General features: G+C 36.4%; 2 protein-coding genes across 4 annotated transcripts in view; both read right to left on the bottom strand.

The window, feature by feature from the left end:
• pigg (phosphatidylinositol glycan anchor biosynthesis class G (EMM blood group)) overlaps positions 1–14,083 on the bottom strand; it is a 55,418-nt gene extending 41,335 nt beyond the window's left edge. For all 3 annotated transcript variants that reach the window (XM_028460140.1, XM_028460142.1, XM_028460141.1), the window contains exons 1-4: positions 13,671–14,083; positions 12,374–12,579; positions 4,188–4,397; positions 3,551–3,739 (exon numbers count right to left, since the gene is read on the bottom strand). In XM_028460140.1, the coding sequence (XP_028315941.1) occupies positions 3,551–3,739; positions 4,188–4,397; positions 12,374–12,579; positions 13,671–13,824 (759 nt within the window). In that variant the 5' untranslated portion in view covers positions 13,825–14,083. The remainder of the gene's footprint in view (positions 1–3,550; positions 3,740–4,187; positions 4,398–12,373; positions 12,580–13,670) is intronic.
• A 1,399-nt stretch (positions 14,084–15,482) lies between these two features.
• Positions 15,483–27,197, bottom strand: guf1 (GTP binding elongation factor GUF1). Its single transcript, XM_028459747.1, has 17 exons — positions 26,866–27,197; positions 24,986–25,097; positions 22,360–22,508; positions 22,211–22,291; positions 22,051–22,128; positions 21,889–21,972; positions 21,731–21,795; positions 20,802–21,005; positions 20,120–20,259; positions 19,664–19,787; positions 19,181–19,313; positions 18,203–18,346; positions 17,629–17,762; positions 17,337–17,438; positions 16,130–16,249; positions 16,009–16,045; positions 15,483–15,917 (listed from the first exon to the last, which is right to left on the bottom strand). Exons 1-17 carry the CDS (start codon positions 27,040–27,042, stop codon positions 15,783–15,785), a joined length of 2,019 nt encoding a protein of 672 aa, XP_028315548.1. The 5' UTR covers positions 27,043–27,197; the 3' UTR covers positions 15,483–15,782.
• Positions 27,198–27,862: the final 665 nt, after the last annotated feature.

Here is a 27,862-nt window from a genome sequence, read left to right as displayed (position 1 = left end):
GAAAAATACAATATCGCCCATATCGATATATATATATTTCTTATAGCTTATTTTGTAAAAAAAAAAAAATATACAAATTTTAGGAGTCACTGCTTTCACTACTTCTCAGAACAGCATAAAAATCTCAGTGTGATGGATTTCTGAGTGTATCCTAACCCAGACCTACCACCAAACAAGCCAAACTACTGAAGTCACTCACACGTGCTGTCCCTTATGGGTGAAAAAGCCAAAAATGGCACATATTGTGCTGATGTTTAGTAATACATGTGCCTGTGTGGCATTTTGCATCAGTAAATTTAACCCTGAATTGTCTTTCTAGTCAGACTTCATTTGAATTAAAATAAATTGAGATTTATATCGTATATTGCCATTTTGATAAAAAAAAATATTGGGATATGAGTTTTTGTCTATATCGCCCAGTAATAAAATGAGGTAGTTAAAAGATTAAATCTAGAGTTTCTGAGAATTCTATGTTCATGTATCACTCTTTTGAAATGCAAAAATAAAGCCTAACTAGTCTTTTACTATGATCTACTGCTGGTGGTCATTCATATACGTCAATGTATAAAAGTCCTACCTTTGTCCTATAGACCCCTGTACAAATAGAAAATCGCACCATGATCGCCCAGCCAATAAACTTCAACTTCCTGTAGCGGAGACTGTCAATCATAGTGGGAATTCCGTGCGTAAACTGTGCAAGGAAACAAGGCTGTGCGTCACAACAGTAAGCATGTATCACTGAGCAGCATAGCATCATGGAGAAGCGCTCCGAATCTCCAAAGCTTCTACTAAAAAAAAAAAAGAAAAACCAGAGAGTGGATAAACATCTTCGTAAACGCAACAGGTTCTCATGGACAGGTAATAAACATGTTTTAATCAAACAACCATAAGTGTTTTATTAGTGAAAAACAATACTACACGTGTGTTGGTTGTGGTAAACATTGTTATGTTCCGCGATGCGCGTGCACAAAAGTAAAGGCGTGGTTTCTGGTAGATTGGCAGAGGCAGGGGGACGAAGTGGAGCTGTTTAGGACGGGACATCGAGACGTTCACTTTTGAATTTTCACTCTCTTTTCATCCTCCGGATAATCGCTTTAAGAAGGTCTTACGTGGTTCACTGACACCTAGTCACCGGGCTTTACATGCTATGCAAATGTTAGTGTAATGAAATGATTTTCTCATTATAAAAAACATGATTAAAAAATTGATTGGGACATTTTTTGGATTGATACGATAATGGCGCAGGGAAATATCACAAAATATTGGAAAATCAATTTTTTATAATAATATAATCAATAATAATAATACTGTGTTTTTTCTCAAGCAGGTGCTTGGAGGTCACCTGCAATGAATAAAAAGGTGAGTGTAGCCTTAAGGTTTATATAAATAGGAACTGACAATGACAGAGTGGGATGATACATGATGCAGAGTTAATATTCCTGCACAGATGACAGGCCATGCTGTGAAAAAAAAAAACCCTACAGAGGCACACGGCTTGCACTCGGTGAGCAGAGAGAAAACAGAGAAGCTTAACACTTTATTAAATCTGTGCTGCTGCAGATAACGCAACAAATGCTAAAAAAAAAAAACAGCTGAGATATTCTGAGTAATAAGTGACTATCTAATAACTCATCGCGCATACAAGTCACTGATAGCGTCATTGGCTTTTATTAGCTACCGATTAGGACTTGATCAATTTAAAACCAAAAATCCTGTAAACCTCAAACGTTTCTAAATTGATCCATCCCTCCACCTTCTATATGCTGCTCTCTTGATGAGTCACTAAAACATTTTTTCCAGCTTGTTTACGGTTGGAAAGATCAATACACAGACACGCAGAGGCAAACTATCACAAATTCACAAACTTTCATGCAGATTTTACAGACAGGTCCTCTTGTAATACAGTATATACTCTCTTTTATTTGCAATTTAAACAAAAGAATCAGCCTTGACTAGTTGAAATTAATATTTACATTTGTTCTGAACCAAAGCCATAATGTAAACATTACAGGTTTGGATGCTGACATGAATTCAAACCAGCAGTTCTACTATTACGGTCCTTTTCTTCATGTTATTACTTAACAGTGGAAGGCCATTACTAACAATCATTAGTGCATTATGTTATTGTTAACGCAAAAACTTGTTAAACTGTTCAAGTAAGGCTTACAAAGCAATAAACCAGCTGGAATAAGTGTAAACTAATGTAAGGGTTAATGATAGACATCAAATGAATATGGCAGTGACTCCTGTTACGGCAATTATTATATTAATCATCATCAAATGTGTGTTTATGGGTACAATTTTTAATGTGTTTATGCACTTCATTTATTATACTTGTGAACAAAAGCATTGTGTGCTTATCTACTATGAAATTGTACATTTTGTAAGTTCTTCTTCATCTCTGAGATATCTTCTCATGCCGTTGGTCACAATGCTCACAAATCATGATACTGTTCCAGTTGGTACCATACTTCAAGGTTACACACGCATAGCTAGAATAGATAAGAAGGCGCCTTCACATACACATACACACACACACACACACACACACACACACACACACTTCCTGGGAAACTACACGATCCTAGAGACCTCTGTTTCCTTTTCTTTCACTCAACGCAAGAGAATATTTGATTTTCAATGAGCTGCAAGAACTTATCTTTAAATATTTTGTAGTAAATTATATATATATTTTTTATAAAGGTTCACCTTCCGTTTTATGCACCAAATTGCAGAGCAAAAAAACTTAGCTTTTATTAAAAGTCACAGACAAAAATTGCCCAAACACTCAAGATTTTTTGGAACAGACATTAAACCAGGTCATTAACAAACCTTTAAAGAATGTATTAGTAGTCAAAAACTAATGACTCAAATAATACCCGTGAAGTAGTTTAGTTCAATGATTTAGGCTTAAACAGGCATGTTTAATATCATTATTAAGTAAAGTTTTTTTTAAGGTCAGTTAATTAAAAAGGTGCTATCCTTTAGTGTCTTTTCTTTGACTTCCTACTGCTTAATGGGGAGAAAAATCCTTTTGATGACTAAATATGTCAAAATTTGAGTAAACCAAAATCCAAGCATAAATACGCTTATACTGAAGAATGTCCTTGCATGTATCTACTATATAAATCCTGAAGGTGTATGACATTCTTTTAAAGATACACTTGGCAAAAGATTATTTTACAAATTATGAAACACACAGGTATAAAGGTTCCTTTTCAAATAAATGTACCGGTACTATTTTCCTGGGGGAAAAAAATTAATCCACATATAATTTGCTTCAACCAATAAGTCACTTGCCAGGTTTTCACTGGGTTCCTAGCTAAGTGAGAAATGAACATGCTGAGTTGGAATTCACATTTAAACTTGCTAGCTACTGCTGCTGACTGGCTGAAATATCCAGTTTGCTCCACCACATAAGTTGCTTTTTTTTAATTTTGAATGAAAAAAAGTAGTATCTCATATCCCGGAAAATTCTGCAAACAAAAATTGAGAAAAAAATTGTAAAGGGGAATTAGAAAATTAGAAAAAGATTGGGAGGAACATCTACCTTGGAAATGAGAGCACTGTGGATCTTCTTCAGGACGTCATCCATCTCCAACAGCTTGGGTTGGATGAGTGAACTGTGCGGTCCACTGATATGACCAATGTGGTCCAGACCCAGGTAGTGGAGGATCAGAATGTCCCAGTCATCTCTCTTCAGGGTGCTGTCCAAGTGACGGGTGACATTGTTGTCAACCTGGGAGGTGGATGAAACCAAGGAGATATTTATTCACCAATTTATGGTCCTTTCCCACAGGAAATCATTCCTGCCTGTGGCAATCAAACTGTACAACTCATCACTTTAACCTGACAGCTTCTTGATTTCACAATGTAGTTGGTAGATGGCTCACTATAATATACTTGTATATCTGTACATTTGTATTATATTTTCCTGGAGGTGTGCACTTGTATTTAATCCCTATTTAACAGTCTTTTATTTAATTAACTATGTTTTCATTTTCTTTCTTTCTTTTCTATGTTTTAGTGTTTCTTCCAATTATAAGTAAAGTATATCTGATTCTGATTCAAGTAACTTTTTGTATGCAAGTTCTGATAGACATGTTTGCATTTACCTGTGGAGAAACATATTTTAACCAGTAATTACATTATGGCCAGTGGCATGTCTAGTACACACTCGTACGCACCTCGGTGTAGTCGGACACAAAGAAGGAGGTTGTGCCATCATATTCCATGAAATGTTTTGGGAAGAGGCGCACCCAGGTGTCATCTCCATAGAAGATGATCCTCTTCCCTGCTGTTTTGGCCTGCCAAATGAGGTTGTCTTCCAGGAGAGCCGGGGAGTTCAGGTTCATGACCACATCAATGAAGCCTGGGATACTTCCAGTGGTAAGTGCCTGATCAGAAACATGTTTTGGTCAATGTGGGAAAAAATGACTGCCAGTAATAATATTAGGGGTGTCCCGATCCGATATCAATATCGGATATCAGTCCGATATCAGCCTGAAAACAAATATCGGATTCAAATTTCCATTTTTTTTCTTCTTCTTTTAATGCAATTCATTTTTTATTCATTTGTTTGATTAACATCACTTGATCAAGCCTTTTATAACATTTCACACTACAAAATAAGTTATTTTTTTTTATTAAAGAAAAAAAAAAGAAAAACAAAATCCGAAATTTGTATGATTCATGCTGATATCGGATCAATATCAGTATCGGCCGATATGCAAGGCTGCAATATTGGTATCATGTAAAAATGTGGAACAAAAAGAGACAAAATGTAGGAAAACAAGGAAACAAGTGGTATTTATTCGGCAAAGGTTAGCTCATTGGGATGAAAAGTAAGCAGGCTTGTAATCGGAGGGTTGCGGGTTCGAGTCTCACCCTTGCCATCACTGTGGGATGTTGAGCAAGTCCCTGCCCACTGCTCCTCAGGGTTGGGTTTAATGCAGTTAAATGGGTTAAATGCAGAGAACAAATTTAATATATGTGTAAAAACATATATGACAATAAATAAAAGCAAAAGCCCCGATTCTTCTTCTTTTAAGGTTTTTTGGGGGAATAATAATTCAAATAAAGACATAATAAAGAGCCACATGTTGAGCATCACTGACTTAATAACATTTCTACATTGTGTCCGCTGTCAATGTAGTGGGCTGGTCTGGACACAAAATGCCAGGGCTAAATTTTTAACACTGAGTTTAAAAAAGCATCATTATTATTATTATTATCAATATTATGAAAGTTCCAAAAATAATTCCATTCAAATTGGCCAGTTCTAATCATGGTGACACTAATCTAACAAGCTCCCAGATCCCCAGAAGCAATTTTACCTTCCCAAATTGGAAATGAAAAAAAATAAAGGTAGTTGGAGGATATCTATGAAGCAGCATTTCCCCTGATTTCATCATCGTACCTGAAGCAAAGCAGCCACACTGCTCTGCATTTTACTGCAAGGAAAAAAAAAAACAACAATCCCATTTTATCTTGAGAGTCGGTTAAAAGCCTGATGCATTGTTGAGAACAAAGGACACCTTTATTTTTGAAAGACGAGAGTCTGGAGCAGGCAGGAAATGCAGTATAATAGGCCTCGTGTTCTTATCCCCCTAAACATTGAGAAATCCATACTTAAACCAGAGGTGACTGCCTATTTAAGGATGAAAGAGCCCATTGCTGAGAAAACTTAAGGGGGTTGAGCTGAAATCATTTTGAACCACTAAAGCATTAGTTTAACTCAATGTTGATGAATACGCCTGTACTTTCCATGGTTTCAGTGTATTTCACAGAGATTGTTGTAACAATATTTACCTGATTCTAATCAAGTGGCTGTGGTTTTAATCAAAATTGTACTGAAACATTAAGAAAGGTATCACGCCTCCCCATCTAATTTAATTTCAGCAGCCCACGGTTTGATGTTGGCCAAGATCTACTGAGCCGTTAAAAAAAAGCTTTATAGATCAAGTAAAAGAAATTGAAGCTTTGTCTCGAAAAGACTGTGCGACTGTGTGCCAGCTCGCCTGCAGGAACTGCAGAAGACTCCACACATTCATTTGTAATCTCACTCAGTTCTTTAGCTAAAGTTTAATTAGAAGTGAATGATCTACTGACCACCTTAAGAGGCTTATTATCGGGGATGGGAAACCTTTGAGAGCTGCAAATATACTACTATTGCTGCTATTGTGTGAGCCTGTTGACACACAATCTTACCCAAAAAGGTTAATTCTACTCATGTTTGCATTTCTTTACTTTCAAATAAGTTGGTTATCATGAGAATGAATTCAGGCAACCTTTACACAGTGACTGCACTATACACATCAGAAAAAAAACAACATGCCAGTGTACACATGTATAGGGTGACCAGACGTCTAGATTTACATCCTGGACAGTCCTGGTTTTCAGAGCTAGGTCTCGTGTCCCAGTCGATTTTCACCAAACCATCGAGTTGTCCCTGTTTTTCACAAGCTCAGTCCAGTTTATCCCATTGAAAGCAGCAGCGCATTTCGCTTAAAAAAGTGATCTCTGTGGACTGTCAGCTGTCAATCACAACAGTTGCCATCGTAGCGCTTGCAATATAAACCAACTAAAAAGCTGAAAAGTCTTCCACGCATTTGCAACTCGATGCTGATTGGTCGATGGCATTGACAATATTACGTGTTCGCTTCCTCTCATGCTTTCTCCTTCAATATGCCAAAAGGAAAATATTTTTACTTATGGCTAGGAGTGTGTATTGCCTGACATCTGGCGATACGATTCATAACCGGTTACATAGGTAACGATACGATAAAATATATATCCCGATATTAAAGTATAAGACGATTATTGCGATTTTTTAACATATATCACTTAAGAAACAGCTAATCTGTAAATGTGTACACCTTAATGAGAACATTATGTATGAAATATATTTTATTGGCATATATTACACTCGAAACATTGGCTTTAACATGCCATGTGCCAACAACATCAAATAAAAAAATAACACACAATCTGCCTGTGGATTTTAAACCAACTTTGACTTTAGTGCAACATGACTTTAGTGTAACTTAACTGAGGTACTGTATACAGTATGCCGAGAACAACAAATAAATGTAGAAAGTTAATTCTTTCTTTTTAGATTTTATTGAAAAAACACAAGCTGGTCAACATGCCCAGGTTTCAGTGCACTTCTTTGTGCAGTTACAATGTCTCCTGCAGTGGAAAAGACTTTCCTGGTTAAATAAAGGTAAAAAATAAATAAATAAATAAATAAATTTTTAAATTTTTAAAAATCGATATGGATGCATTTTGAATCGATCTGAGAATCGCACGATGTAATATTGCGATATATCGTCGAATCAATTTTTTTCAACACCCTTACTGATGGCCACTTTAAATTTGGTTCAGCCATTGCAATAATAATCAAAAAGGAAGAGATAAGAACTGTAATTTATTTGGTTAAATTACTGTCCCGGTTTTGAGTTTTAAAAATCTGGTCACCCGACATATGCACCACTCCTCCAATATGTTTTGGTGATGTTTTGAAAAAAGGGAGATGGGACTCTTGAGTTTTGACTGTCGTGTGGTGTTTCCATCGGAAACGCATTGCTTAAGAAATCTATCTTTATCTTTACAAACAACCAGGTGACACAAACAGTCAGAAGCTGCAAACATCAGACAGACACCTAAGAGATTCTGGGTATTTTGTTTCTATTTTTGCTCCGAATAAATGTCTTATTCACCATTGTCATTTTTCTTTAGCCATCAACCCTGTCATATAACAACATTATTAGCTTTAGCAACACATTTGTGAGGAACACAAACAGGCAGCAATCTAACAAATGTACCGGAAAAGCTCTTTTATTTCCACTTCATTCCCGGTAACTGTTTTGCAGGTGTTTGTTTCAGGAAGCAATGAATGGCTGCGCTTTAAAAATAAATTGCTCTTTTTTTCCTGTGTACGCTCACAGAGGTCCCTGATCTATTAGTAGATACATTATGACAAATGGAACTGGGGGTTTGGACACAAAGTGGACTATGGCGATTGTAAAACAAAGTTGTTGCTCAGACAAGCCAAGGGCATGTGTATACAATACATAAATGTAACGTAAGAAAAAAGACCAGCTTAAAAGTTCTATGGAAAGGTTCACATTTCCAATATATCGTAGGCCTAGAACTGGTGCGGATGCCAAAAAAGCTCTGATAAGCTGCAGATCTATGACTCATCAACACTCTAATTACTGGCCTGCAGCATGTGTCGAGGTTTGTGATGTGCCGCTGATCAAATGTCAAACAGACACTGACACTGTGGAATGATCATGAAAACTTTTAAAGACAGGAAATCTTCAGTCTGTTTCACAGTCCAACTTAGTCTAGATGATGATCTAACAACAAAATCTAAGTCCTTTGTATTCAAACGGCAAATCGTGCTTTGCTACAACACAAATTCATTGTTGAATTTGCACATCTTTCCTGATTGAAGGTTGAGGCCTGTCACTACACAATCTGCACCAGAAAACACAATGAATTCTGCGCATGTGCAAAACGCATCTACATCCTCTCAGTGGCAGTGTCGACCTATTTTAAGGCAGTTACGGATCGTGCACTCTGTCACTGTCACCATGGTGACAGTCTTCACCCGATCCGTAGGAAAACCCAAACACGTCTACATCCGCTCAGCAGCCTTAAATTCAACAAATGACAACGTAATCAATCTTTTTTTTTTTTATTACTTTATTTACATAAAAAGCATCAATTCGCAATACTGCCAATTGCAACTTCTGGTTGGGATTTTGATTTTCCACCACTTGAGTTTGATCACATTAAAGCTGATATCCGGAGTTTCTGAGAACTCTATGTTTATGTATCATTCTTTTGAAATGCTAAAAAATACCTAACTAGTCTTTTACTACGGTCTACTGCCGGTGGTCATTCATGTACATTAATGTGTATACTGTAAGTCCCGCCTTCATCCTATAGACCCCTATACAAATGCAAGAAAGCGCTGACCTCGCCCAGCCAATAAGCTTCGACTTCCTGGAGCTGGCCACTGTCATTCAAAGTCAATGCGTGTGCACCGTCACAACAGCAAACTCCAGTTACCCATTCCACGATTGCCAACGTATAAAGCTTTTACTAAAAAAGAAAAAAAAAAGAAAAATCTAGGTACAAAGCTTGTGGATAAACGTCTTTGTTACCGCAACAGAATTTATCTCAGAGCTGCTTTTCAAAGGTGGAGGGACTGCTTTTAGAAGGACTCATCTGAACGGACCAGGATTTGGTGACATTTCTTATGGACAGGTAATAAACATGTTTTAATCAAAAGTTATGGCACTCTAACAACAAATGTGTAGTTTTTGAAGTTATGCGACTTTGTAATGTTTTGCGATGCGCGTGCACAAAGGTAGAGGCGTAGCTTCTGGTAGATTGGCAGAGGCAGGAGAGGAAGTAGAGCTGTTGAGGGCGGGACATCGAGACGTTTTCTCAGAAACTCCGGATAGCAGCTTTAAGTTTGGTTTAAAAAGGTTTAAAATAAATATGTTTTTGTACAACATGAAATGTTGTACAAAATGTATTCAGAAATTTAGATATTTAAAAACAAAACGATGTTTGTCACATTTTTTTTTTAAATGAGTTAAATTATTTAAAATAATATTGAGTTTGTGCATTCTAAATAGGGATGTCCCAATACAACTTTTTCACTTCCAATATGATACAGATATTGCAGCCTTATGTATTGGCAGATACCGCTATTGAATCCGATTTGATATCAGCACAAATCATACATACTTTTATTACTTATTTTGTAGTGTGGAATGTTAGAAAAGTCTTGATCAAGTGATGTTACTCAAACAGAGGACAATAGTCAGCAACAGTATTTTACTTTGTCGGAGTGTGAACCACAGTCACCTATGGATAGAAGGCTGGAGCGGAAAATTTTATCGGAGCGCTTAAATCGGTGATTTTAGATGATAAAATCCAATATTCGTTTTCTAGCTGATATCGGATCGGGACACCTCTAATTCTAAACATGCTGACAAGATTTCCCAAATTATTGGAAATGTGTCTTTTCATTTTTGGTTTGGTTCTAGATTGTCAATGTTCTGTATTGTGTTTTGATCAGTTTTTGTATATTTTGTTATTGTGAACAATTTTTTTATTTATTTTTTTAATTCCAGCTTTTGTGATAGGCAGGGCAAGGCAAATGTATTTGTATAGGAAATTAATACACAAGCCAATTCAAAGTGCTTTACATGATTAAACACACAACAGAAAACAATATAAAATATAGAGATATATATTTATAGATAAAATATGATAGCCTGCAGTGATGGATTTAAGTGAAGTGTCTCGTTTGAAAAAAGAACAATAATAATGAATAAAAATGAACTTGTTGGGTGCATCATTTGCTGCAATCACAGTAAGTGTAAGGAGTGCTTGAAACTGTGAGTTTTTATTATCATTTATTGTTTATAAGTTTTTATTATTATAACATTATCTATTACTATGTATTTCATTTGAATATTTCTCTGCAGCTGCTGGATCACAGACGTCAATTTTTATATACAATTAACAAGAAAACCACCAAACTACATACATACAATTCCTACAAAAAACACATTAATTCCCAGCTTTATATGTTATTAGAGGTTATGTTAAACTTCTCAAAAATTCATCTTATGATTGTTTACATTCAAACATCATGGCACGCAACATCGCAGAAGCTCCGTCATTAAAAGTGCGTACTCCACACACATGAGCAGAACGGATCGTGTAATGACGAGGCCAATTAGTCTGATGTGTGCAAAGGATCATAACGAGGACTTTCTCTATACATAACTTAACAATGGGAGGATTTCCCGGTGCAAAAACTGCATAAAATACAATATGAATTATTGCTCAGCACACTGACAATCCCATTACTTGATGCAGTCTGTGTGGAGGTGAATGACAGTTTCACAGAGACATTATGATTTATAAGTTGACTAATGTACAAGTTAGTTGGGTGCAATGCAGTGACAGTACAGGCAGTAAAAAGAAGTTACACTGTACTGCCCTCTACTGATCGCTATTTAATGATGCACATCATTTTGTCGAAAAACGAATTTATTGGTTGAAACAACAAAAGGGCAGAATTATCGTTTTTTTTGATTGGAGAAGCGCATTGAAAATAGGAGTATCAATTAGTTCCGTCAGTAAACACTTTTATTTGATTTCAAAGAAGAACATACTGTATGTGTTAAAGAGGATAAGAGGATCCCAATATTCTAAAGACCAACTTTGTATTTGGGTTTCATAAATTTGAAAGGCCACTCTTAAGGATTGGCTTCTTGCAAAGTATAAAAGACATTGCAATCAAATTGGGTTGTGTTGTTTTGTTTTTAAAATCAAACTAAAAGCACAACCCTAGACTAATTCAGCAGTTTAAACAATTGCAAATCCTAATAAAGGGCATCTTTTTTAATAATCCGTCCTTTAAATAAACACAATTAGGTTCAGGTTATCTTAAAGGGGTAGAATTAGATACATTGATACTTATTCCTACTTCTTTTTGTTCATGTAAACTGAGACGCGTGAGAATTTGAAGATGCAAGATACTGTTTTGTTGTTATTTCTTGATGTTAATTTAGTTTAAACTGTTTTTAAGTTGTCATTTACATGATCAAAATAAATCAATACTGTAAATCAAATCAAACCATTTACTCAAATGTTTCATATTAGACTGAGAAGTTGAGAATGATTAGGAGAACTTAGTCCCAGTTAATACATAAGAACAAGATGAATCTGCTGAACTCTCAGAAGTGTTTTAGTCATGCTTGTGCTCAATCAGTGTACAAATTAAAAGTGCATTTGAGAAAGATGAGAAAATACTCTCTAAATGCCTCATCTCCACTGTGTTTCTTGCTGCAGAATCACAGTGAAGCTGCATATCAGTGCATTCTTTCAAAGAAATCATTCAGATTTCCCCCCACACTAAACCCCTGGATTAGAGAGAAACATCTGCTTTGCTTCAAAATCTGGCTGTGCCCTATCCCATCACCCCTCCTCCACATCAACATGACACACTCCAGCACAGCCTGTGTAAACCTGTCTTTATTTTAGTAAGACAGAAAAGTCTGTCACTCGGGAGCTTTTACATTATATGCAAACTAAGGATTTCTTTCTCCAGAACCAATAAACCATGATAAATCTTGTAGAACTGACCATCCAACATTTGATCGCTCAACAAACAGAAAACTGCTGCACAGATCAAATCTACTGACAATATACTGTAAAAGTGACAAGTTCAAATCAATTGGGATAGTGTTTAAATACAGTACAATGATGATATATACATAAAAAATAAAGTGACTGGTGAATGCTTTATTATTAAACATTCTGACAGCGCCTGTACCTTAATTCTGGGCATGGTGACAGTAGGGGGTCTGGCCTTGGCCACAAAGCTGTGTGATGAGCCTTTTTCCACCAGGTGTCTGGTGTAAGGCATGTGGGTGCGGCCATTGGCTCCAAAAACAAAGTCTTCTCGAAGCGCATCCACCAGAACGATGACCACCCTCTTAAACAGAGGCGGAGGGAGGCGTGAGGAGTTAGGAGGGCTCCCTGCAGGCATGAGCACAGTCAGAGAGCATGTTCCACTTTAACAGGTCATCATTTTAACTACCGACTGACTTCTGGGGCAGTTTTCAGCTTGGAAAGAAAATTTCATTTTTTCATGCTGTATCAACCAGCAACGCTTCATAGACACTAGAGCCAGCCTATTGATCAGTGTAGTTGATTAACGGTCTATAACAATTAATCTACATCATAGTTAGATGGATTGTTGATTGTCTTCCAACCTAAATCTACCACTAAACAAGCCACACCACAGAACTCACTCACAGGTGCTGTCCCATATGAGAGAAAAAGCCAAAAGTGCCACATGTTCTGCAACTGTTTGTTAATAAATGTGCCTGTGTGGCATTTAGCATCAGCAAAATTCAATGAGAAATGTTTTTTTTTCTGCTCAGACTTCATCTGAATTAAAATAATCAAGATATATGTTACGTTCGATTGCACTTGGAACCTGGAAAGATCCGGGTCGTTAGTTCCGACCTCCGAAGTAAATGACTTTTATTCAGTAAGCTCGGAAAACATGGCCGGCCGGCCATGTTTAATTATATATTTTTCGAGAAGCAAAAATGCTAGTTGGGGAAATATATTACCTCCTTGGGTAAGTGAGAAAGAGAGAGAAAAAGACATGTTTAACTTTAAGTAAGACTTGAATGCACCAGCGGTGTGGATCCTGCATGCTTCATAGAACCATAGACTGTAGAGAGTGCATAGAACTATATCGGTACCATTACTTGTGCAGAGTGGCGTTCAAATGAACAAAGTAAGGATGGAAATACTACTACAGAATTATTATGCACTTTTGGTAACACACATGCCAAATTAAATTAAATTAAATTAAACAGCACGTAAAAGTTGAGGAGAAAGTGACTGACTCAGGGTGCTTGAATCCTGTCCGAGTTCCCGAGTCGGGGTTCCAAGCTCAAGGATCGTTTTATTGCACTTTTCCAATTTGTTCTGTCAAGTTTATCCGAGTTCCGAGTGCAACTGAATGCAGCATTATATCGTATATCGCCATTTTGAGAAAAAAATATCGAGATATGAGTTTTGGTCCATATCGCCGAGCCCTAGGCTGCACTCACCTGTCAGTGGCTCCAGAGGTTGCTCTGACAGCTGACTCTTGGACGCCAAGGAGGATTTGACGGGTACAGGGAAAAAACCCCGCAGGAAGAGGACGATACCAACCACCTCGAGTAATAAAACAAAGGAGGCGAAAACCGACGAACGGATTTTCATGGTGATGCCAGGTGAACAACAAGAGTCAGAGACGGGACAGGCGACAGCGCTAGCTGCCGCTACGGACTAATAATCACCCTGATAAAGAACCACAGAGAGCTCCATGGCGTCTCATTTAAACGGGAAACACCGTCAGAGGACAAACGACAAGGCTCCTCGTCAGAATATGGGGTCAATAACTATTTTCTTCTGTTGTGAAAGCCGTCCTTTAGACTACAACTACTGCTGATAACAGCCAGTGTTGTCCCATTCACAGACTTCCGCTTTTAGCAGCAACAAGAAACTACGGGTCGGGGTTGGAGTCAAAACGTGCTCATTCGCTCAGTTCTATTTCTTACCTGTATTTCCAGATCCACAATTATTATTATTATTTATGGAAGCCCGTTTCCGCCACTAAAATTAATTAAAAATTTTAAAAAAAAAATCACTATGACAAGTCATAATTATGAGTTAGTAGTCATAATGATGAGAAAAAGTGAGAAAAGTATTTTTAATGAAAAGTTGCAAAGAAGCACGTGACATAATCATTTTGCAATAAAGACTTATTTCCAGGTATGCACTTCTACTACTTTGTATACTATGTACCATATGTTGAATTCTGACTTTCTTTCTTATAATTATTATTAATTAATTATTATACTTATATTTCTATCTCATGATTATTACTTTTCTTATAATTATGACTTTCTTTCTGATAATTTTGACTTGCTGTGATAATTTTTTATATAGTGGCAGAAATGGGCTTCCGTATTTATTTGAACTCAAACGGCAATTCTTGAAAAGTTGTAACGTAATACCTTCTAATAGCTCTCACTGCCATTTTAACACTATTATTACATTTTAATACCTACACTAGAATTTACAATTAGAATAAAAATGACCACGTTGGGGAAAAGAGTAAATGCTTTATCACCAGTACCAGAAGATATTTTTTCTCTCAAAAAATGAAATAAAAAAATGTACGTCAGAGCAGTCGGGGCAATATATCGAGACTGAAGAGTTTTGATGATATAGAAAATTACAATATCGCCTATAATTATATATTTCTATTTTATATCTTATTTTGTAATAAAGTACTCCTTTTAAGAGTGGCTGCATTTGCGACTTCAGAATAGCATAAAAAGCACAGTTAGATAGATTTCCGAGTAGGTGCTAACCCAGACATTCCCTTAAACAAGCCACACTGCTGTCCCTTAGAGGAGAAAAAGCTAAAAGTAGCAACCATTGTGCAGCTGTTTGTTATTAAATGTGCTTGTGTGGTATTTTGCATCACAACATTTAACCCAGAATTGTCTTTCTGGTAAATTAGTTAAAAATATTGAGATTTAAATTGTATATCACCATTTTAAGAAAAAATATCACCCAGCCCTACGTTGGAAACTTCATTATGTTGATAGAAAAGTAAAGGTGGCCGATTTGATCCCTTTACACTTACAAACCTTTTCAATCACAAAACTGGCAGCAGGATTGCTGCTGTCACAGACGTGTGATGAATTTGATGATACGATCAGAGATTTCACTCCATCGCTGTCAAAAGCTTTCGGACCAGAAAGTCATCATAAAAATAATGCTTCAGCAGCAAATAGTGGTTAAAAAAACAGTTTGTTTTGGAAAGGTTGTGTGTTTAAAAGGACCAGACAACTGAATGCATTGATGGCTTATTTTTATTATTAAAATATAGTTTAAATGTAAATACAGTAGGTGTATATAATGTATAAATGATGACAGCAGCCCATGTATGACACCATGTAGGAAACCACTTTGTTGCATTTGGTTAATTAACATGGAAACTGATGTTAAATAGTCACAGAGAAACTTAACTACAAATTGAGCTTGCTGTAGTTTATTCAAAGAAAACTGTGCAGCAGACTAACTTCACATCAGGTGTTGTACATTAAATGATCTACTGTATTTATATAAGTAATATACACATATATTACTTAGATTGCGTTTTCAGTCTATTTGTCTTTCCTCTTCAGAACACTAATAAATGCATCTTTGGGGACGTCAATGTTGCCGATCCGTCTCATCTTCTTTTTTCCCTCTGCCTGTCTCTTCAGCAGCTTCATCTTCCGGGTTATGTCACCTCCATACTACCAAGCAAACAAAACCTCATTTAGATCACGAGTGATGCGTTTGCACAGCTGAGGTTTATGCAAGCGCGAAAAAGAGCGATTCACTTACACATTTAGCAAGAACATTCTTTCTATAGGCCTTTATTCTGAAAGAGGCACAATTGTAGATAAGACCAGATTTTTCATTGCATATGTGTAATTTTTGGTGTCGTGCCAATTTTTGTACTTACGTTTCTCGAGCAATAATTTTACTTCCGAGGGCTGCCTGCACAGCAATCTCAAACATCTGCCTAGGGATTGATTCCTTTAGTCGCTCACACAATTCTTTCCCTGTACTGTACGCACTACCTCTGAAAAAAAAAAAAAAAAAAAGCACACTTGTTACCACTCAAAGCACAAAAAATGATTAACCATACAAGAGTTGAAATCACAGCATTCTAAACTACTGCTTATTTTAGGATTGAAGGAGCCTTTTTCATGAAGTTGTAAAAAATGAAAACTATCACTAGCAATAAAACTCTTCTGATTTATCATGTCTTCTTCTTAACATTAACACTTGTGGCAACTTTAAAAATAGCCACAGCTGGGATTTACATAGTTCTAATTGAATTATAATTTTTTTAGTACTAGTTTACATTTTAATCATAGTCTTATTAATTATGCCTTTGTTTGCATTAGGTCTTAACTTAGAGTTAGTCAAGTGAGAAAGTTAATCAAAAAAATTAAATATATTTTTTTTATTTGAACATGAACACAAACAATGTGTTTATATACCATATTGAAAATGAAAAAAAATAGTAGTAAAAAACAAAAACAAAAAAAGTATAAACTTGTATCATATTATGTTAACACTGGTGTAAGGTGCCCTACAGGCTTTAGTATGTTCATTTCTGCCCTTCACACACTGTATAAGCCCATTAAAACAGACCTACATGTACCGCATCACTTCTGTTAAGTAACTTTACTGTCACTGATAGAACAATGCCCTTGTCTGGGGGTCATTATAATACTGCATGACATAAGATCAAATTTGGAAAGTAATTCTAAGAATAACGTTTTTTCCTCCATTTTTGTTGTACTTTTGCGTGTTTTTGTTGCACTTTTATTGTACTCTGGTTTATGTTTGATGCCTTTATGTGTTTTGGGTTTTAGATTATATTTTTCACATCATTTTGTATGACTGGAGTCATTTTGTGTATCATCATTACCTTTTTATGTATTTGGAATATTTTTGGGTATTTATTTTTTCAAATTTTGTGTAATTTCTCTCATTTTATGTATTTTATTCCTAATTATGTGTGTTTGTAGTTTTTTGTGTATTATTTGTGCATACGTAGCTGTATAGAATTAAAGCGTCTCTAAGAGGAGATGATGAAAATACACTACATAGTTTTACATTGAAAATGCAATCAACTTTAAAGCATGGAGGTTTTGTACCTGTGCACCACTGTTGTGAGTTCTTCCACGGGTCGTCCATTGAGCAGAATGTCCATCTTTATGAGATCAGCTCTTTGATAGCCAGTGTTTTCATAATCAAAGCTGGGAGAAAGAATATGTAAATCAATTAAGTACTCAAAATAGTTACAATAAAAAATAGATAAAATCACATTTAATGTAAAACACTGCACCTCAATTGATACACGGGTCTTGAATTTAGAAACAGTAGGTCAAGCAAAACAAGCAGTAAAAAAAAAAAATCTTACTTTATTTACATAGTGTGTTAGCCTACCTCGCGTATCCTGATGACAGAGATTTAAGCTGGTCGTAAAAATCCACAACTATTTCATTTAAAGGGAAAAGATATTTCATCATGACGCGCTGGTCGTCTATGTACACCATGTTCTTCTGGACTGCTCGACGGTTCTGCAACAACACAAACACAATGCAACTAATATAAATGGTAAATAGACTTAATATATAGAGCGCTTTATCCCCACACTGAAGTAGTCTCTAAGCGTTTAACAATATCAGCTCATTCACCCATTCACACACCAATGGGACAGAGCTGCCATGCAAGGCACTAGTCGACCACTGGAAGCAACTTAGGGTTCAGTGTCTTGCCCAAGGACACTTCAACTCACAGACAGATATAGACTGGGATCGAACCCCCCACCCCCAACCTCTGGTTCAGAAAACGACCCCTCTACCATCTGAACCACGATAGTTGTAAAATGTAGCCGTCCTGTTTGCCAGGGTTTTCCCTGGTTTTATTGTTTGCATATTTCTTTGTAGGTTAATTGTAGTCCTAAAACTCTGCGTCAGATTCTAGCATATGCTACCAAATGTAGGATGAGTGGATGTACCAAGCAGAGTGACATGATCTGGCCGGTGTAGGTGTCTGGAGCGAGAATAGTTCCCAGGACCATAGGCTCCAAATACTCCGACACCACCGATCTGTCTGGAAACTGAGCGGGATTCACAATGGTTATCTCCTCACTGCCGTGCTCCTGGACAAAGAAAAATAATTGAATGATTTAAAAAGCAAAAAAGCTCTGTAAGTATTTAAAAAAAAAAAAAAAAAAAAAAAACATTCAGTCAAAGTCATTTTTGGCCTAAAACAAAAAGGCTCACTCATACATGTATACCTTATATCCATTTATTTTTAGTTTACATACAATTATTGGAAACCATTTATGGGACAGGGCTTTTCTCATTCTTTGGAGAACCTCCTAGACCTGTGGTATCAACCTCATTTTAGTTCAGGGCCCAAATATGAACAAGTTTGATTACAAGTAGGTAAATATGAGTTTGGTAATTTCAACCTTAATGGCCTAGTTTGCATTTCACGTAATGATGTGTAAAGTATTTAAGGCACTGACAATATTTAAACATTAAGTGACAGATATCAATCCCTACAGGAATCCTGACTTAAATTTCCTTGATTTTTTTTTATTTATTTTTTTTAACAAAATTTAATTTAATTTTGGGGAACAATTTGAGGAGATTACAGGATTTTGCATATATTTGGAGTTATTTCAACAATTTGAGATTAAAAATGACTGCCAGTGATAAAAGTGTGGGAAAACTGTGAGTCCTGAGTTCAATGATAATTTACTTCATGATTCATGTTTTTGTGCAATGTCATTTTTACTTTCTCCTGTGGGCCAAATTGGATGCTCTTAAAGGCCAGATTTTCCCCCCGAGCCTTGAGTTTGACATGTGTGTCCTAGACACTTTGACCATGACATGTGACCTTTGAATCATGGTGCTTTTGGTTCTCATTAACAAGTACCAAGATGTCCACAGCAGGCCCGTTATTCTAAATAACATCAGGCTTATACCTTGATCAGTTTTGGGGAGGAAAGGACTGCTTTGTAGGGCACTGTGGGCGCGGTCACAATGACAGAGGCATTGTACTCCTGCTCCAGCCTCTGATTGAACACCTCCATGTGCAGAAGTCCCAGGAAGCCAAGCCTGTAGAAGAACGAGAGAATGAGGATCCACATTTATACCCAATGTTTGGTTTCTAATTAAAAAACATAAAGAAGAAGAAAAGATGTGGTGGAGAAATATACACTGGGTATTATGCAGTGATTTCATTTTTCTATAAAACTAAATTCAATGTCAATTTAGCACGGACATACATGGTTTTGATTGCAGTGAGGTCCAGCTTTGCTCTCCAATTAAAACAAATATTTCTTAAAAATGTTCAACATCAGTTTAGAACACAATCAATAAGATATTTTCTCAAATTACATTAGTACATTATTTTTAACAAAACAAATTTGTGTTAAAGTTGCCTAAGTAAATTCCTGTGATCAGACCTCCATCCTGCTCCCAGAGCCAGACTGCTGTCCCTCTGCACTGTGACACTGGAGTCGTTCAGGGTCAGCCTTTCAATGGCGCTGCGAAGGCCTGGATACTCTGACTGGTCCACAGGATACAAGCCTGATGGGTTAAATAACAGTGCACAAATAAGACAATATGTTCCTGTCTAACTGCTCCAAGGTTTGCTCAGTGAAACACAAATTTGATCATGTTTGATTGAGAGCAGCACACTCAAACACACTCCCAGACCAACCTGTATATAATCTGAAAGAGCCACAAAAACTCCCTTACATTAAAACAATCCTAAAGCGTATGTTAAGGTTTAATTTATTCTGACAACTGTTCCTTAGGAAATAAATGAAAACATGACATACTCAAAAAAAAGACAAAAAGAATCTTGCTGGAATCTGAAAAGTGTCTTAGCACAACCATGTTGTAAGAACATTTCCTACCAGCAAACACCATGGCTTTAGCAGGTTTGAACCCTGGGAGAGCTTCCACTGGCTGCTCCTGCAAGTAGAGGGTGTCACCGATCTGAGCCTCCTTCACGTCCTTCATCCCTGCTATGATGTACCCTACTTGGCCTGCAAACCTACAGATGATGCAAGAACATCCTGCTGGTATCATGACAGCCATTACGGACAGGAATTTAATCATCTATAATAAGCAGAGCTGCAATTATTATATTATTATTACATTTTAACACTTTTAACTCCCAAATTATTTCTTATTCTTCTGACCATATTTTGACCTGCTATTATGCTGCCAATTCTAAACCGATCTACACCATTCAAATGTCAAAATGTTCCACTGCTTTGTAGCAATGCTGCCATCTAATCTGTAAAATCCTAACACTTTTACTTTTAATGTAATATTAGGTTTTACATTTGAAAATATTATGTCATAGAAGAACTTTACAAGTAGAATATTCCCTTTAGCTCAAGAGCCACTCAGAATCTTCTACCAGATTATGTCATTAAGCTTTCCATTTACTGTTGCTGAGAAAGTAGAAAGCAGACCTGAAGTTTTAAAGTCAGGAACTATTGGCTGATTAAATTTGTCCATTTCCCAGCATGTCATTAAGGCAGAATGCAGAGTTAAACACAGTAAATAGTGATGTTAAGATGAGCGTACAGTTTCTGTGTCGGGTGCTCGTCTGGCTGCAGAAGGCCCAGCTCATTGACCTCGTACGTTTTCCCAAGGTGGGCCGATTTGATCTTGTCCCCTTTTCTGACCCGACCTCCAAAAACAGCAATGTTGGCCACCACTCCTCTGTAGTGGTCGTAATTGGAGTCAAATACCAAGGCTTTAAATGGCTCATCAGGGCTCGCCGCAGGTCTGCAGGAGGGGAGAAAAAGAAAAAAAAAAGAGGTTCAACTCCGGATGCTAATGTGATGTGTAGGAAAGAAAATCGATTTCACAATATATCGCAATTTTAAATCCATTTTCTTTTTCTGATATTTAATCATTATTTTTCTTATCGTATTTTTTGTGGACGTGTGTTTTCCACTGCTGGAAAAATTGCACAGGCATTTTATTTTCATATAATCTGTTCAGATCAGTGTTTAAACCGAGGAGAAAGTATTTTTTCTTATTTTTGTGCATTGTCAGTAACTCAGGGTGATTTATCCTTAATGTTCTCACTTACAGTTGTTACAATGCCGTCATTATGTTGTCATGGTTACTTTGAGACTTCTACACAGTAGTTTCAGTGAAAAGAAACTTGTTGCACGTTATTATATGATGGCAGTGTGTAAAACTGCATTTTCTTTTTTTCAGTGAAAATTTGCAAAAACACTACCGGTAATAATACATTTTTTGAAGCAAATAGTTTTGACTCAATTTGTCCTCTGAATAATCAATATCTTCTGATGAACATATACAGCAACTTGATTTTTCATCTCTATGTTTAATTTTGATATTAACTGGGTAGAATATTGCAATATATCTTGATAATATCAAATCGTGACCCATGTATCGTGATAGATATCGTATCGCAACATCCATGCCAATACTCACCTCCAGTGATGTGTTTGAAATGAGAAATAATAAATAATACTCACGGTGGAATTCTTTCAACAACCGCTTGAAGAACTGCTTCCACATTTGTTCCAAGTTTAGCAGAAATCTAAGGGGGAAGAAGAGGAAACCTTTCTAATTTAAGAAATCTGATCTACTTTAAGGCTAAAAAGAAGGTTTTTATATGTGTAATCTAACTCACTCTGATGCACTCTTCACGAGGCATATCAAACATCGTTTCAATCTGGGACTCTACTCGCTCTGGATCTGCATTTTTCAAATCAATCTGAGAGGGAAACATCAGAACCATTAGAGTCATGTTGGAAAACAATGGTAGATTGTGGATTCTGTTTGTGAGCGTCACCTTATTGATGATGGGGATGATTGTCAGCTGAGCCTCAAAAGCCAGGTAGAAGTTAGCCACCGTTTGTGCCTGAATGCCCTTTATATGACAAAATAATGATGGTTTACTCATTATGTGCAGCAGAATTCATATCTACCTATGTCAGGATACAATGCTGTACCTGATTGGCATCGACTATCAACAGGACGCCCTGGCATGCAGAAATAGAGCGAGATACTTCATAACTGAAGTCCACATGACCCTGAAAGAAAAGCAAACAGAGTTTCAGATAGAAGGGAACTCGATGATTCCCCCTGGTGGTCAACTTACCGGCGTGTCAATGAGGTTTAGCAGATATTCGTCTCCGTTGTGGCTGTAAAACAACGAGGCTGTCTGAGCCTTCACTGTGATCCCTCTTTCTCTCTCAACCTGAAGCTTGTCCAGCACCTGTTTGTTCTTCTCAGTCTTTGCAATGGCACCTGTTGGTCAACGACAGTAACCCTGAGAACAGCAGGTACGACAGTAACAGCTAGGGGTGCGTATTGCCTTTATTCGTATCCATAGGTCACGATACGATATATATCCCAATATTGAAGTATAATTTTTTTTAAAAATATATGACTTAAGAAACAACTAATCTGTAAATGTGTACACCTTCATGAGAACATTATGTATGAGATATATTTTATTGGCATCTTTTACACTAAACATTGGCTTTAACATGTCATGTGCCAACAACTTCAAATAAAAAAATAACATAATCTGCCTGTGGCTTTTAAACCAACTTTGACTTTAGTGCAACTTAACTGAGGTATTTGCCTAGAACATCAAATAAATGCAGAAAGTTAATTCTTTCTTTTTAGATTTTATTGAAACAACACAAGCTGGTCAACATGCCCAGGTTTCAGTGCACTTCTTTGTGCAGTTACAATGTCTGCTGTAGTGGAAAAGACTTTCCTGGTTAAAAAAAGATTAAATAAAAAAAAAAAAACATTGATATGGATGCATTTTAAATCGATCCGAGAATCGCGCAACATAATATCGTGATATATCGCCAAATCGTTTTTTTCCCAACACCCCTAGAAACAGCTAAACTGAGCTTAAACAGCAACTGAGATGTTAATGTTGGGTGGTTGTGGTGTCTTAATGCCATCCAGAGGTGAAAGTAATGGATTACAAGTACTCACGTTACTGTAAATGAGTTGCTTTTATGGGTACTTGTACTTTTTTGAGTATATTTCTAAATCAGTCATTTTACTTGTACTTAAGTACGTTTTAAAAGAAGTAAAGTCATTCATTACATTTCAACTCCCAAACCGTTACTAGGTAAATTATTATTTTTTGTGTGACTATTTTTAAAATTTCCATTTGATGGTCTCTTCATAAACTTTTATGAAGGCACATATTTGAACATGATCCATACATTCTTAGTCGTGCCATTTCTGATTAACACTGAGCCATTTTCTTTGGTTCAGATTGGAGTTTCTATTATGTTGTTACCCACATGGCACATTTGACATAGCACTGTTTTAGAGTTAATACATTTTGCTAATTAATTACTGAATAAAAATATATTTATTTATGTTTTTCAAATTAAAACAACACACACTGTTAAACAACTGTATTCTGTACTTTCACTTTCTCAAATATAAATCTAGTTTACATAAAATGCAGTATAAAGAAAAGAAGAAAAAACGAGAAAAAAAAAAAATGAATTATAGGTAAAATACAGAATGAAAATATCTGAGCTGGCACATCTGTGTCACTTTGTCCAGAGATCCTGGTTACTCTGTATTTGTAACACAGTATATCAAACATGATTAAAAACTAATTCTAGAAAGAAAGAAAAAAAAAAAGCCTTTTGGGTCACTAGAAATATAAGATATAAAAATGGGGTCACGATCTAAAAAAGGTTGGGAACCACTGGGTTATGGCATGTCTACTAGAAGTGTGGGTTAACAGGAGCGTATCATATTTAAATCTAAACAAGGTACAATAGGGTGTAATCCCTCATTTTTGCTCATGGTGGCAGCACAGCTCTGTTACAGAGTCCATGTGTGGATGTGGACAAGCAAGTAGGAAATGTGGGCGACTGTGGATCAGTGGTGGAGTAGGTTGTCCAGTAACCGAAGGGTTGGAGGTAGGGCTGAACTATTAATTGCATGTGCGATATTATAGCAATCTCATAAAACGCAATTTTCTAATTGTAAAGGCTGCAATTTTTTTGTTTTTCATTTTTTCTTGTCCTGTCTTGTACTGTCCTGTTAAGTTCAGAGAGTGTTTAATAAGTGCAGTCCACATGTTTACATGTTTCATGAAGCGTGAAGTTAGTTAGATATGATGAAGAGGTAAAGCCAAAGATTTGTTTGATTTATTGTTGTAATCTGTGCTTTAAAATGTATATTTTATATTTATTTAAAGTTTAAATCTGAAGTTGTTTATTATGAAACAGATTTATTTATTGCTTGTGTTCATTGAAAAATTTATGACAAGAAGCCCTTGAAAAAATTTGCATATTAAATCGCAATCGCAAGATTTAGGTAAAAAAAATCTCAATTAGTTTATTTTCCAAATTCGCTCAGCCCTAGCTGGGGGTTCGAATCCCGCTCTATCCAAGTCATTGTGTACTTGGGCAAGGCACTTTACCCACATTGCCTAGTATGAATGGGTATGAATTGTGCATGAATGGTGGTCAGAGGGGCCATAGGTGACAAAAGGCAGCTACGCTTCTGTCAGTATGTCCCAGGCAGCTGTGGCTACATTGTAGCTTACCACCACTGATCTGAGTGACTGGTGTGAATGAATAATGGTTTCTGTAATGCACTTTGAAAAAAGCGCCATATAAATCCAAGCCATTATTATTATTAGTTAAATCATTTTTTAACATTTCTGTGTAAAAATGTACAGCTCTACTACACACTGCTCCTTTCCAATGTGATGCCGTGTTAAATCCTACCCGTCAGTTCCAACAGGCGATCAGCCAAAGTGCTTTTTCCATGGTCTATGTGGGCGATGATGCAAAAGTTCCTGATTCTATCCACGGGGAACTTGGACAGGTCAACAGAGTCCTAAAGAATAACAGACAAAAATAAATAAATAAAATAAACAAGCAGCCATTGACCATCACAAACATACAGCCACGTCCATGATTCACCAACAGATCAGTGCTTTTTCTCAGGTGACGATACATTATTTTATATGTAGTTTTATATTATACAAATCTTTATTTTATTTCTAAAATACATTAAAATGATCAAAATTATATATATATATATATATTATATTATTTTATTTATTTATTTTTTAAATGACATCTTTTGTTATGACGCTTATGGCTCTACATGTGTGTACTATATATCAATTGTACAGATCATGCAGCTCATTCCTGGAGCTGCTTTTCTTGTATATTAGTGCAACTAATAGATGTGTTATGAATAGATAGAGCCATCAGAGAGTGCAAACCTCTGCCAAGGGCCAAATATCCTCTTTGTCGGATATTGGCAGTTACTGTATCTGGATGAGTGATCCTGATCATTGTACCATAATCATTCACACTTCAAAGGATTGGAAGACATTTCCATCCCCATGAATAACAATACAGCATGTCCAAATGTATGGATACCCCCATATTTATTTATTCATTTTTTTTAAATGACAAGAAATTCACTTTTTAGATCTGATTCAGATTCAGATTTATGAAGACAAGGTAATTACGAATGGAGGTATAGATTTTTGAAGTTTCGACAATGATCAGAGATAGGGATTTTCAGTTTTTGCAATTGATCCAGAATCAGTATATTGTTTCAGATCACTTCCAAAATGTAATAGAATCTTCAATCTTTGGTAAATTTTTGTCAAAATCCATAAAAGATTTTTGACGTAATCCTGTTAACCAACAAACAAATGGCTAAAAGCCAGTGAAAATATCACACCCAGGGCGAAGTAGTAAGAAATAAAGGAAGGATTTTTTTTGAAAAGACTAGCTAATATCGAGATTTAAGATATGACCAGTTTTCAATTTTGGCGATATAGAAAATTACAATATCACCTATATTGATATATTTTTATTTAAAGCTTATTTTGTTTTAAAATATTTGTTTTAGGAGTCACTGCTTTCACTATTTCTCAGAATAGCATTAAAAGCATTAAAAGAATTACCGAGTGTGTCCTGACCCAGATATTCCCCTGAACAAGCCACACTACAGAATTCACTCACACGTGCTGTCCCTTATAGAGGAAAAAGACAAAAGTGGCACATATTGTGCAGATGTTTATTAATAAATGTGCCTGTGTGGCATTTTTCATCAGCATATTTAACTTATAATTGTCTTCATATCGCCGTTTGGATAAAAAATATTGAGATATGAATTTTAACCCCCGGGACAATGGGTACGTTTCTGGACCTTTTCTACATAAGCTTGTGTTTTTTCCGGGTGATCTAAGGCGTCGCACTGAAGAATTCTTCCTTCCGCTAATGTGGGTTCGAATCCCTTTTTTAACATAGCAAATTCCACCTTTAAAAATATATATCCGACAAAAAATAAACATTTTATGGTTAGGGATAGGGCTAAAATAAAAGCGTTAGCGCGGTTGCTAAAAATACATCTGAGCTAACATACAAGTGACGGAATTTTAAGTCAGTGGGATATGCATAGAGTGGCAGTCTATTGATACGTTTAACGTATCCATAGCCACGGCCTTTTTTTTTAGAAGTCACTTGCTAAATGCTACTTCATTGCAGATGTGCACATATTGCTAACAGTAGCGCCTCCAGGAATAAGGTAGATACGTGTGTGTGTGTGTGTGCGCTCAGAGTGACTAAGTAGAACTTGTTACCTGGTCTGAGAGTGAGCTGCTACTCCTGGATAAAACGGGCAGTGTTTTCATCCATCGGTGTCTGAACACCGTGTAGCTGAGGCTGGAGCTCAGGACCTTCCTCCTGCATGTTTTGAACTGTGACAGCCGTCTGAGCAGAGGACTCTCACAGCAGCTCCGGACCAGTGACACCCACATAGTTCACCCTCCGTCAGGACCACCAGTAAACCACCCGAGTCCGCACTACAGGGTGTGGCACATATCTGATTGAAAACACGGGATATCTGTGCTGCAGTAACGACAGTAACACAAGCCATACACAACGATCTCAGGGTGCTGACATTTTGGATGACGTAGAGCAGACAAAGGATTATGGGAAATGTAGTTGACATGCCAAACCAGAAATGAAATTTAACATCAAGACGGTTGAAGCACTCACTTCCGGTTTTGATACCGTAAATTCAGATTAAATTTATTTTTCTTTGAGTGTTATTTTAATTTTCTTTTTTATTAGAAAAGATTCTTGTCATAAAGTCCTTGAAAAATATACAATAAACAAAAAAAAATATTATTTTATTTCTTTATTTATATTTTCATTTCTTTATTTGTTTACTTAGTATAAACATATCTATCTATCTATCTATCTATCTATCTATCTATCTATCTGTCTGTCTGTCTGTCTGTCTGTCTGTCTGTCTGTCTGTCTGTCTGTCTGTCTGTCAATGATTGTACTTTACAGTCATCATTCCATAAATTGTGTCTCAAACTGTTTAGGTTGTGACACGCTACTGGAAAAGAGTACCATCTCATTGTACTTCATATCTTTGAAAACATGATAGTCAGAAGTCCCGCCCACTAGGTCTGTCAGATGAAGGATAAAAATGGATATCAGTTGCTATGACAACCAAGCAGCCTCTTGCACAAGAATAGGTGACTGTTTTTTGTCTTTGTGCACCAGAGATAGATAATAAGCCTCCATTAGCCCCAGTTTCTCCCTGTCATGTATGTAGACATATAT

This window comes from Gouania willdenowi, chromosome 10 (assembly GCF_900634775.1).
Source record: "Gouania willdenowi chromosome 10, fGouWil2.1, whole genome shotgun sequence".
Taxonomy (NCBI): domain Eukaryota; kingdom Metazoa; phylum Chordata; class Actinopteri; order Blenniiformes; family Gobiesocidae; genus Gouania; species Gouania willdenowi.
Note: the sequence above shows the minus strand (reverse complement) of the source record. Positions and strands in the feature narration are given on the sequence as shown.

Bases quoted from the DNA above. Each gene is read 5' to 3' on its own strand.
- guf1 (XM_028459747.1), bottom strand. From the start codon at position 27,042: ATGTGGGTGTCACTGGTCCGGAGCTGCTGTGAGAGTCCTCTGCTCAGA. The intron at 25,098-26,865 runs GTAACAAGTTCT...GTTATTCTTTAG, and splicing joins GCAGCTCACTCTCAGACCAG to GACTCTGTTGACCTGTCCAA. The intron at 17,763-18,202 runs GTACATCCACTC...GTGTTGTTGCAG, and splicing joins AGATCATGTCACTCTGCTTG to AACCGTCGAGCAGTCCAGAA.